This window comes from Bubalus bubalis, chromosome 4 (assembly GCF_019923935.1).
Source record: "Bubalus bubalis isolate 160015118507 breed Murrah chromosome 4, NDDB_SH_1, whole genome shotgun sequence".
Lineage (NCBI taxonomy): Eukaryota > Metazoa > Chordata > Mammalia > Artiodactyla > Bovidae > Bubalus > Bubalus bubalis.
In genome coordinates this window covers 17519149-17531797 of record NC_059160.1, presented here as the reverse complement: position 1 = coordinate 17531797, position 12649 = coordinate 17519149, and the positions used below count along the sequence as shown (strand labels likewise).

At 40.1% G+C, this 12649-nt stretch overlaps 2 protein-coding genes across 3 annotated transcripts in view; one reads left to right on the top strand and one right to left on the bottom strand.

Annotated features, from left to right (window-relative positions):
- LOC102402808 (antigen WC1.1) overlaps positions 1–12649 on the bottom strand; it is a gene marked incomplete in the record, with an annotated part of 1152186 nt that overhangs the window by 465173 nt on the left and 674364 nt on the right.
- LOC123465666 (antigen WC1.1-like) overlaps positions 1–12649 on the top strand; it is a 61150-nt gene that overhangs the window by 17501 nt on the left and 31000 nt on the right. For both annotated transcript variants that reach the window (XM_045165271.1, XM_045165270.1), the window contains exons 3-5: positions 4275–4583; positions 4674–4991; positions 12535–12627. In XM_045165271.1, coding sequence (XP_045021206.1) covers positions 4275–4583; positions 4674–4991; positions 12535–12627 — 720 coding nt within the window. The remainder of the gene's footprint in view (positions 1–4274; positions 4584–4673; positions 4992–12534; positions 12628–12649) is intronic.

Genomic DNA, 12649 nt, shown 5'->3' with positions numbered 1-12649 from the left:
TCAGTTCCCTAAGTGTTCTCCACCGTCTGGAATACACAGAAATTCAGAGTTGGGTAGGGTAGAGAGGGGTTAGGGAGGAGACACAGATGGCCTGGTGGAGAAAAAGGAGAGTCCAAAGGGAGAGAGAGCAGTCAAGCCAGTAATCTCGCTCCCTAGTGAAAAATGGGTCCTGAAGATTGGGTTCTTAAAGGTACAAAATTGGTAACAAATACATAAAAGCAAAAATTAAAAATCTAGAGTAGAGTTTTGAATTTCAAAAATACGATGTTAAAGAAAAGAAGAAGGAAAAGAAAGAGAAAAAAACGAACAAAGAAAAACAAGGTCACGAAAATTATAAAGAAAACACAGGTACAAAATTGATAACTAATACCAAAAAGCAAAAATTAAAAATCTAGAGTAGAGTTTGTAATTTCAAAAATACAATGTTAAAAAAAGGAAGAAGAAAAATAAAGAGAGAAAACAAAACAAAACAAAAAACAAACAAAAACAAACAATGTCTCAAAAGTTATAAAGAAAATAAAGGTACAAAATTGATATCAAATATCAAAAAGCATAAATTAAAAATCTAGAGTAGAGTTTGGAATTTCAGATATACAATGTTATTTAAAAGAAGAGAAAGAAACAGAGAAAAAAAAAGTCACAGAAATTATAAAAAAAACTATAGGTACAAAATTGATAACATATACCAAAAAGCTAAAATTAAAAATCTAGAGTAGAGTTTGGAATTTCAAAAATACAATGTTAAAGAAAAGAAGAAAGAAAAAAATCAAGGTCAAAAAATTATAAAATATATATATATTAAGTTTGCTGAAGAAGAAAAAAATAGGGTCTTTTTTTTTGCAAAGTAATAGGTTATAAAAGTGAAAATTATAGGAACAATAGAGGACTTAAAATTTTTTTTTTAATTAAAAAAAAGAATGATCGTAAAAATAGTAAAAATATATCTAGGACTTTCTCTGGTTTTGTTGTGAATATTGTGGGTTCAGTTCATTTTTGGCTAGTTCCTTGGTCCGACTTATATTTCTCAAGGTCTATAGGCCCCTTCCTATGTAGTCCATAGTAACCACAGGGTTTTAATCTATTGCCTGTAGCTTCCCAGGCGTTTCCCTCTGTTATAACTTCTTCTGTTTGCCGCTCTCTTCAGTGTCTGGTTTCCGCCCTGACACAAAGGGGACAGTGAAGGACACTTTTTTTTTTTTTTTTTTTTTTTTTTTTAAGGCTCACTTGTTCAGTCGCGCTGAGGGGAGGTAGGGAGGGATGCTGCAAACAAATAACACTGGCATGTGCTCGCAGTGCCTCAGCCACACTGGGTCTGCCCCCACTCATGGCGCGTGTAGCCTCCCTGCCCACACTGCTCGGGCTCTAGGTTGTTCCGCCAGGAACAATCCGAGGCCAGCCCTGGGCTGCATGTACCTCCCAGGTCCAAGCTGCTCAGGTTCAGGCACTCGGGTAGTCCTCAGAGGCGCAGACTCAGTTGGGCCCGCGTTTTGTGCTCTTCCCAGGTCCAAGCAGCTCAGGTGATGAGGTGTTTGGCGAGTGCCAATGCTGCGACTTATCGCCTACCTGCCACTTGGTTATCTGGGTGTAAAACCGGCGCACCTTCTCAGGCAGATGTTGACCGTCCAGATCCCCAAGAAGTTTTAGTTAGCAAAGAAGGCTGCTTACAGTTTTATAGATAATGTCTCTCTGGGGCTGCGATTGCCCCCTTCTGGCTCTGGCTGCCTGTCACCGGAGGGGGAAGGTCTGCAGCCGGCTATCTCTGTTCAGTCCTTTGTTCCGTGCGCGGGCCTGGCGGTGTCTTAGGTTAGGGCTGGCTTTTTGCGTGGTAGATATCCCACAGTCTGGTTTGCTAGCCCAAACTATCTCGCTCAGATAGCACTCAGGGCGTTCAGGCCAGACTCTTACTCTAAGTGATGCAGCCCACGCCGCGCCTCCCTGCCCAGCCCCCGCTTGCTAATGGCATGTGCAGGCGTCTGCGCTGCTTCTCCGCTGGGGGAGTTACCGTAGGGCTCACAATCTGTGAGTTTTAATTGTTTATTTATTTTTTCTCTCTGTTATGTTGTCCTCTGTGCTTCCAAAGCTCAGCGCAGATTCAGCAGTGAGAAGGTTTCCTGGTGTTTGGAAACTTCTCTCTTTTTAAGACTCCCTTCCCGGGACGGAACTCCATCCCTCCCTCTTTTGTCTCTTTTTTTGTCTTTTATATTTTTTCCTACCTCCTTTCGAAGAGTTGGGTTGCTTTTCTGGGTGCCTGATGTCCTCTGCCAGCATTCAGAAGTTGTTTTGTGGAATTTACTCGACGTTTAAATGTTCTTTTGATGAATTTGTGGGGGAGAAAGTGTTCTCCCCATCCTACTCCTCCGCCATCTTGGCTCCTCCCTCTTTTCAGTTCAGTTATTGTATTCTTGAGTTTCAGCAATTCTGTCTGGTTTCTTCTTGTGTTTTCTGTTTTTTAGTATATGTGCTGCTGAAGTGAGCACTGTGTTTTCTATTTTTAATTAAACTTTGCCATTTGTTCATGTACTTTTCCAGATGGTGTTCAGTTGTCTGTTTCTGTTCTATTGTAGCCATTGAGTTTGAACCAATTATTTTGAATTTTTTCTCAAGCAGTTCAAAAATCTTTATTTCTTCAAAGTAGTTGCTGGAGTTTTATTGGTTTCCTTAAGTGGCATCTTATTTTGCAGATTCTTCATGATCTGTGTAGTCTTGCATTGGTGAGTGTGCATTTGAAGGAGCAGACACTTCTTCCAGAATTTCAACAAATAAAGATTTGTTGAAATCTGATTTCAACCAATAAAGATCTACTGCCTTGTCCTTGAACTGATAGGACTGCCCTTGGTCTTGTGGTCCAGCAAAGCTGGAGTCAGGTCATGTGGCTGCTTCTGGGGCTGCTGTTGTGTCTCTGGTCAGTGGCCCTGTTGGCAGGTACATGGATGAGTGTTGCTTCCTCTGGGTGCTGAGGTGGGCAGGATTGCTTCCCTAGTGTAGTAGAGTGAGACTGAGCCTAGGTTGCAGGGTGCACTAGAATCTGCACTCATACTCATGTCCACAGTTGACAGTCCTGTCGTCAGGGATGCCAAATGGTGTGACTCCTTCTGTATGTCTGGGCAGACAGGACTGCCCAGGACCATGGTGGTGCAGGGTTGGTGCCACATCAGGGAGCAGTTTCTGAGTCAGTTCTGTCTGAAGTTGGCAGGCATGTTGCTGGGGGCACACTGTTTCTGTGGGAGAATGAAGGTTGGGGACCCTCCTTTTTTTATCATCTCACTGATGTCAGATATGAATACAGAATTAGCATGATGATAGAATTAAAATCAATTAATATCACTCTTTATGGTTCTTTATGATTTCTGTTTCAGAAGAAAAGTCTGTAGTAGGAACTCTTTGGCAAATTCACTGTTTTATAAATTTCCATTCAGAACTCATTCTCTCCCAGGTTTGTTGACAAATACCAAGTTTTCAAGAGAAATGTCTAAGACTATCCCTTCTCTCTCCTGTGACTTTCTGAGCTAACTTAAGAGAACAGACTCATCTTTTTTCCCATTTAGGTAATCTAAGAAATTCTTGGATTATTTTGTCATCAAAAATTATCAGAAAAATAAAATTTGGTACATTAAAAGTGAATTAGTTATTATGTCAGTATTTCTTCTCTTGAGCCATTATCTGTCTACAGGTTGGCATGCACTAATGGATCCAGCCTATGTGATTTTCTCTACACCATGCCACTTGAGGAGTGGCACATGGGAGAAAAAACTGATTATATTAGTAGCAGAAAGTCTCAGAAAAGCTTTCTAAATTTGTCCAGATGATAGATCTCTACACTCTCAGCCATTTTGCTCTGGTTTGATTCTGTTCTTCATGTATCTATACTCAAGTTTGAGTACCACACATTACACATTATTTTCTTGGGCTCTGTAGATCCCAGGCTCCTAAATGAGAAACTTCTCTAACCAAAATAAAATATATGTACTTGGCATTCAACCAGACAGATGATCTGTCTTGGTCCCTGTAGTTTTCTGGACCTCAGATAAGGAATTCACATTTCTAACCAACCTCAAAGTATACCTTGCTGGGATCCAGTCATTCAAAACTGACCCTGCTTCTGGGTTTCTCTTTAGAAACTTGGTCATGAAAATGCAACTCTGACACTAACTGTTAAATTCTCAGTTCGTGCTCAGCTCCTGGAAAGTTTTCACACCATTGCCTGTGCATATTGTTTTCAATTTGCAAGCAAGGAAAATGAATGCTCACTGTATTTGTCGTTATTTTTATCTTAGGATCTGTGCGTCTGTTTGGAGGGGATAGACCCTGCTCAGGGCGTGTAGAAGTACATTCTGGAAAAGCCTGGATCCCACTATCTGATGGGAATTTCACACTCCCCACTGCCCAGGTCATCTGTGCAGAGCTGGGATGCGGCAAGGTTGCATCTGTCCTGAAACACATGCCCTTCAGAGAGTCTGATGGCCAGGTCTGGGATGAGGAGTTCAGGTGTGAGGGGGAGGAGCCTGAGCTCCGGGTCTGCCCCAGAGTGCCCTGTCCAGGGGGCACGTGTCACCACAGTGGAGCTGCTCAGGTTGCCTGTTCAGGTGAGATGTAGATCAGGACTAACCTCCCTGCACTCTTGTTGGGGTAAGAAAATCATGAGATTTTGCTGAAATCCTGTCTTCTTCTACCAGCATACTCAGAAATCCGGCTCATGACAAACGGCTCCTCTCAGTGTGAGGGGCAGGTGGAGATGAACATTTCTGGACGATGGAGAGCACTCTGTGCCTCCCACTGGAGTCTGGCCAATGCCAATGTTGTCTGTCGTCAGCTTGGCTGTGGAGTCTCCATCTCCACCCCCAGAGGACCACACTTGGTGGGCAGAGATGACCAGATCTCAACAGTCCGATTTCACTGTTTGGGGGCTGAGTCTTTCCTGTGGAGTTGCCCTGTGACTTCCCTGGGTGGTTCTGACTGTTCTCATGGCAACACGGCTTCTGTGATCTGCTCAGGTAAGAGAGAGGGAAGGGCTGTTGGTACTCAGGATGCTTCTGGAGTGATATGTCTCCAAGAGCAGGGAGGGAGGGAAAACTGACTTCAAACGTTAGATATTTCATGACGAAATATGGGATTTGTCATTATTCATTCATGTTTCAAATCAGGGCAAGAAGCATAAAGGAGAATACATATTTTAAGTAAACATAGCTATATAACTATAATGATAGTGAACAATATATAAGCAAAAAGGGTATACCTCAGTCAGGGATTTTTCCTCACTGAACCATGTGAGAATTTCTATGCCCATCAGTTTCCTTTACCCGATAACCTCAGCATGTATTTCTTAAGACATCATTCAAAATCAGGAAATTTCAATTTCACACATTATTAACAATTTTGAAATACATCTGAACTTGAAATTGTTTTGTTTTGAAGTTATAGTAGAAAGGTTTAACTACAAATTCAGTATTTTTAATAAATCAGAATTATTCAGATTTTCTATTCATCCATATGTCATTTCAAATGGAACTATTCAAAGAATTTCTCTACTTCAGCTAATTGTGTAAAAGTCTTGGCAAAGAGGGAGTGATGTCAGCATCATGGTGGTTTGCTTCCTTCCTATTTGCTTCTCTTTTTAACAACTAATTAACCATACATCCATGATTAAAAGTGCCTCTGTGAAAGTTGTGGGATCCATAACTTATATCAAAGGACCAGGAAGATGGTCACTCACCTGGGCATCCAGTAATAGGCGGGTAGACAGTGGTACAGACTGGAGCCAGCAGGAGCTAGTGAATCTGTCCCAGCCCCCTGGGCCATGGTCAGGGAAAACATGGAGAAACATGGTGAGTGCTCATTTGGTCAGATACCTATAGAAATTGTTAGAAGTCCAGGATTCCTGAAGGGAGAGTTCATTACTCTGTTGGAGCCAAAAAAGTTAAGTTTGAATTATTGGGGAGGATTAAAGGATTTTGCCAGTGCTGCTCCTTACCCCAAGGTGACACAGCATAAATTTGAACTAGCTGGTGGGGCCTCTCTCATGGGTGAAAAGGAAAGCAATGAGCTAGTGCCCACTTGATATTGCTGGGGAAACCAATTTCTTTCCAGAAGCACCCAGAGTTCTAGGGCTGAACCTTCATGACTGAGGCGAGAGAGGAAATATGAAAGATCATTAAAAATGTCAAAGAGTGTAAAAGGGATGCAATTCCTGTGACTACACTCAGGGCTTCAGCAGGAAGCCCATCCATAAGCCTCTGGGAGAATGTCACCCGAAGATCTCTCTCCCTGGGCCTGTAGGTACTCCAAGTCCCTGAGGGTACTAAATCTTCAGTAAATCATCTTTACTACCACCCTTCTGACAGCTGCTTTTGTGTGTTTCCAAGTGTGGAGATGAAAGCAAACTCCAGTAAATGGAGTGATCTTAAAAAACAGACTAGGGTCTATGGGCAGGGAGGTAACCACAGGCTTGAGCTGTAGCTCAACATTCTGCAAAACAGAAGAGAGGTTTTCAGCAGCCTGTTGAGTTTTATGGACCAAAGAAGACATAAAAGCTTAAGGTATTTTCTATAAGATGAAGCAAGAAATGTAGAGTGAGTCTATATAAGGTCAGAGAAGAGTATATACCACCTGAAGGTAATCAGTAAAAATTTAATGTGGTGTCTGCTACATCTAAGGCAAAAGCAGCAAAGCAAAATTTCAAGGAACTTGAAGAATTAAAGAAAGTAGTCATCACCAAAGAGTAACAGTAACTTTTCAAACCTGACAAAGACACATGTCAATGACATGGATCTTTGCAATCTAGCTTATAAAGAACCCAATTCAGCTGTTTTGAGGAAACTGAATGAGCTGTAAGAAAAGACAGAAAGGCAATTCAATGAAATAAGGGAAACAATAGATGAAAAGATAAGAAGTTTAATAAAGAGAAGTTATAAAAAGAACCAAACAGAAATTCTGGTGCTGAAGAGTTTAATGAATGAAATGGGGAAAAATGCAGCGAAGAGCATCTACGACAGAGTAGATCAAATTAAAGATAGAATCAGTGGTTAAAAATGAGTAAAAAGGGAAGAATATATCCTATGTGACTTATGGGTCTATGCTAACATAAAAATGTCTAGGAGAAGAGAGGGAGAGGGTGGGGGAAATTGTATTTAAATGAATAATAGCTGTGAATTTTTCTAACTTGGGCAGAGGCTTGAAAATTCAAATTGATAAGACTAATAGGAAACCTTATAATCCTAATGCAAAAGACCTTTTCTCAGAAACATAATTCAACTGTAAAAACCAAAGACAAAGAATCATAAAAGTAGCAGAAAAAATATTGAATAAAGTGAAATAACTAAATGATTATTTAGCATACTGTTTAAAATTTGAAACTCTGCTGGTCACATGCAGGACCAGCTAGTTCACATTGCTTAGGGTTGATGTGATTGCTTAGATTGATGACTAACATATAGTTCATCCATGTACACAGACTGTCTTCACTAATGACCAATGAAGCATAAACCAAAATAAGTGGTACTTCTTTATACTAGCAAAATCTAGGGGGAAATTGGGAAGATTCCATTTATTATAGTATAAAAACTATTAAATATGTAGGAAGAAACTTAAAATATCTAAAGGGCTTACATTGAAAGTCACAGAGCATCTAAAAAAAAAATGTATACTATATTCATGGATTAGAAAACTTAATAGGCTGTCAATTCTCTTCAATTAATATACAAAATAAATCTAATCCTAATAAAAAGCCAAGCAATATTTTTGTAGAACTTTACAAGCAAATTCTAAATATTTATTTAAATGTGAAAGAAGTGAAATGGACAAAACAAATTTGAAAAATAAGGGCCAAAAATAACTTCAAGTTTCCTTCTGCATATCCACAGCAACATGGCCATTGAATAAGAATAGCTAAATAGATCAACAGAACACAATAAAGTTTAGTAACAGACCCAAACCCATGTATGTGTTGAAATTGTACAAAGGCATAGAGATATTTCAAAGGGGAAAACATATTCTCTTCAAAAATGATCTGCTAATTGAATATCTTCATGGGAGGCGGGGATGAACCATGATCCTGATTTCACATCATAAGCACCATTCCCCCCAACCTCACCCTGAAGAAAAATCCCAGTCCATCAGGGTAGCTCAAATAAATGGTTATTCCCATATAAAATTTAATTATAAAACTGGTAGAAGAAAACATAAGAAAAATTATTATGATTGTGGAGTAGGCAAACATTTCCTAAGTCAGATAAGACATTAACCATTAAAAAATGAGATGTGATTTTCTTTTTTTTTTTAATTATAAAATGTCTTTATTTCAATGACATAGTAACACTTCCGTTTGCCTCAAGTTTTGTTGAGGTTTTTGATCTTTTTTACACTCAATTATACCTTGTAACAATAATACGAAGTCATGTAAAAAATGAGATGTGATTTTCATTAAAATTAAAACTTTTTGATTTTTGAAAAAAAATTAAGAAAATAAAATGGCATTCAACTGATAGGGAAAAATTAATTGCAATACATAGTGAAGAGGAACTAAAAAGCTTCTTGATCAAAGTGAAAGAGGAAAGTGAAAAAGTTGGCTTAAAGCTCAACATTCAGAAGACAAAGATCATGGCATCTGGTCCCATCACGTCATGGCAAATAGATGGGGAAACAGTGGAGACAGTGTCAGACTTTATTTTCTGGGGCTCCAAAATCACTGTAGATGGTGACTGCAGCCATGAAATTAAAAGACGCTTACTCCTTGGAAGGAAAGTTATGACCAACCTAGATAGCATATTCAAAAGCAGAAACATTACTTTGCCAACAGAGGTCCGTCTAGTCAAGGCTATGGTTTTTCCAGTAGTCATGTAAGGATGTGAGAGTTGGACGGTGAAGAAAGCTGAGCACTGAAGAACTGATGCTTTTGAACTGTGGTGTTGGAGAAGACTCTTGAGAGTCCCTTGGACTGCATGGAGATCCAACCAGTCCATTCTAAAGGAGATCAGTCCTGGGTGTTCATTGGAAGGAATGATGCTTAAGCTGAAACTCCAGTACTTTGGCCACCTCATGCGAAGAGTTGACTCATTGGAAAAGACTCTGATGCTGGGAGGGGTTGGGGGCAGGAGGAGAAGGGGACAACAGAGGATAAGATGGCTGGATAGCATCACTGACTTGATGGATGTGAGTTTGAGTGAACTCCGGGAGTTGGTGATGGACAGGGAGGCCTGGCATGCTGCAATTCATGGGGTTGCAAAGAGTCGGACACAACTGAGTGACTGAACTGAACTGATATCTAACAAAGGACTTGTAACAACAATAAGTGAAAAATTTATAACAGAAAAATAAGTAAAGAACTATCCAGTTTAAACATGGGCAAGATATTAAGAAAGACACTTTCCCAAAGATGATATATAAATGGCCAATAAGTAAATGAGAAGATACCAAATATCATTAGCTATTAAAGAAATTCAAATTAAAGTATGAGATATAAATTCACAAATTAGACTGGCTAGAATTAAGGAGACTGACAATTCCAAGTATGGAGAAGGTTATTGATCCACTAGAAATACATTGCTTATGATAAAGTAAGAGAAAACAACTCTTAGCAACTCTATGTTACCCAAAATCTCTGTTACCCAAGAGGGATGAAAAGATATGTCCATGAAAAATTTAGGCAGAAAAGTCAGACATGTTTATTTAAAAGAGTAAGAAAGTACAAGCCACTCTAATTTTCTTTTTTTTTAATTTAATTTTATTTTTAAACTTTACAATATTGTATTAGTTTTGCCAAATATCAAAATGAATCCGCCACAGGTATACATGTGTTCTCCATCCTGAACCCTCTTCCCTCCTCCCTCCCCATACCCTCCCTCTGGGTCGTCCCAGTGCACCAGCCACAAGCATCCAGTATCGTGCATCGAACCTGGACTGGCGACTCGTTTCATACATGATATTATACATGTTTCAATGCCATTCTCCCAAATCTCCCCACCCTCTCCCTCTCCCACAGAGTCCATAAGACTGATTTATACATCAGTGTCTCTTTTGCTGTCTCATACACAGGGTTATTGTTACCATCTTTCTAAATTCCATATATATGCGTTAGTATACTGTATTGGTGTTTTCCTTTCTGGCTTACTTCACTCTGTATAATAGACTACAGTTTCATCCACCTCATTAGAACTGATTCAAATGTATTCTTTTTAATGGCTGAGTAATACTCCATTGTGTATATGTACCACATCTTTCTTATCCATTCATCTGCTGATGGGCATCTAGGTTGCTTCCATGTTCTAATTTTCTTTAATGAAAGAAAGGAAAATTTTCTTTGGCATAGTCAAACAATGTAAGACTTTAACAATAGAAAGAATAAGCTACTCATAAATCCAACTACACAGAAAATCTCAAAGCATGCTAAATGAAAGAAGCCATCTAAAAGGGAATCCATATTGTATGATTTTATTAAATTCTCAAAAAATTCAACTAATCTATTATGATAGAAGACAGATCAGTATTTGCCTGGATCTGGGTTTGTGGGGCTTTTATTGGTTGCAAGAGGCACATAGGAACTTTGCAAATAATCCTATATATTCTGAATTTTAACTGTGGTAATGGTTATGCTGGCATAGGCAATTGTGAAACTTATGAAAACATACTCAAAATTATGTGTATTTTAATGCATGAAAATTATACCTCACTACAGAAGGTTTTGGAGAAGGAAATGGCAACCCACTCCAGTATTCTTGCCTGGGAAATTCCATGGATAGAGGAGACTGATGGGCTACAGCCCTTGAGGCTGCAAAAGAGTGAAACATGACTTAGCCACAAAACAAATAACAGGAGATTTTACTATTTGTCTTTTGTTTTTAGCTTAATTCCATTTTGGTAAACACACACACACACACAAAAACATATTTTTAAATATTTTACCCTTTGAAAAATTTTTGGATCTCACTTTTTGTATAATGTATGATCAGCCTTGGAAAATGACCTGTAAGTGCTTAGAATAAGGTGTATTCTCTAGTTTTGAGAGGTATGTTTGTTAAATCACCCCACTCAAATATTCTAAATATTTAGTGACTGGCTTTGCTTGTTTTGCTCTATAGTTACTGAGACTGAAAAAAGGTGTTTCCGTTTACTGTTGCCAGGTAACAAAGTACTTCAAAATCTAGTCACTTACAGCAACCATTTTATTTTGCATAAATATCAACATATATTTTTCTTTCAGCCCCAATTGTATTTCCTCACTTCCTTTCAATCCTCATTGACAGCATTGCCCAAGCCCATCAGGCTTCTGCTAATAACCTCCTTCACCCCTTCTAGCTTCTGCCTGTTACTTTATTCCAAAAGCAATGCCATGTGTTTTAGGTGGCATCCCAAATTTGGGCCCTTATGGATAAAGATGCTATGCATATGCATACACAAGTTGTTCTGAAAACAAACACTTCAGTTGTCTTCAGTAAATACTTAAGCTAAGCTAAGTCGCTTCAGTCGTGTCCGACTCTGTGTGACCCCATAGACTGCAACCCACCGGGTTCCGCCGTCCCTGGGATTCTCCAGGCAAGAAGACTGGAGTGGGTTGCCATTTCTTTCTCCAGTGCAGGAAAGTGAAAAGTGAAAGTGAAGCCACTCAGTCGTGTCCGACTCTTTGCGACCCCATGGACTGCAGCCTACCAGGCTCCTCAGTCCATGGGAGTTTCCAGGCAAGAGTACTGGAGTAGGGTGCCATTGTCTTCTCCAGTAAATACTTAGTAGTGTGGTAATTATAAGTGTTTGATTACTATTGCTGCATAACCAAATTTCCAACAAAACTTACCATCCTAAAACCCCGTTTTACTTTTGCTCACGTTTTCCTCGAGTTTGGGAAGGAATTTGGGAAGTGCTCTGATTTGTATTGTCTTGGAGTCTCATCAGGTTGTAGTCCAGTATCAGCTGGGGCTGACATCATCTGAGGACACAACTGGGCTGGGGATCCAGGATGGTTCATGAGGACAAGCCTGGCAACTGGAAGGTCAGCTGGGTTGAACTGAGTGACCAGAGACCTGCATATGACAGTCTCCGCAGGACAAGAGTCTCAACAGGACAGACTTGCCCTAAAAGCAAAAGTCCTCAGTGATTTCACAAGAGGCTGCATGCGTTTTCAGACCTAGTGCTGAAAGTCAAGCAACTTTACCTTAATTCCCTTCTGTTACTACAGAGTCGGGCATGACTGGGACGGCTTGGCATGCAGGCATGCATTGGAGAAGGAAATGGAAGCCCACTCCAGTATTCTTGCCTGGAGAATCCCAGGGACAGAGGAGCCTGGTGGGCTGCCTTCAGACACGACTGAAGTGACTTAGCAGCAGCAGCAGCATTATTACTTACTAGGAATTCACAAAGGTCAGCAGAACTTCAAGGGAAGGAGACACATTCACTTCTCAGTGAATGTAACAGCAAAGATTATGTGCTGCTGTTCAGTCGCTCAGTCGTGTCCAATTCTTTTCTATCCCCTGGACTGCAGCATGCCAGGCTTCTCTATCCTTCACTATTTCCCGGTAACTCATGTCCCTCTGATCGTTGCTATTTCTGCAGGAAACCAGACCCAGGTGCTGCCCCAGTGCAGCGACTCCCTTTCTGAACCAACAGGCTCTGCAGCCTCAGAGGACAGCGCCCCCTACTGCTCAGGTGAGGGTCCTACAGGACAGAA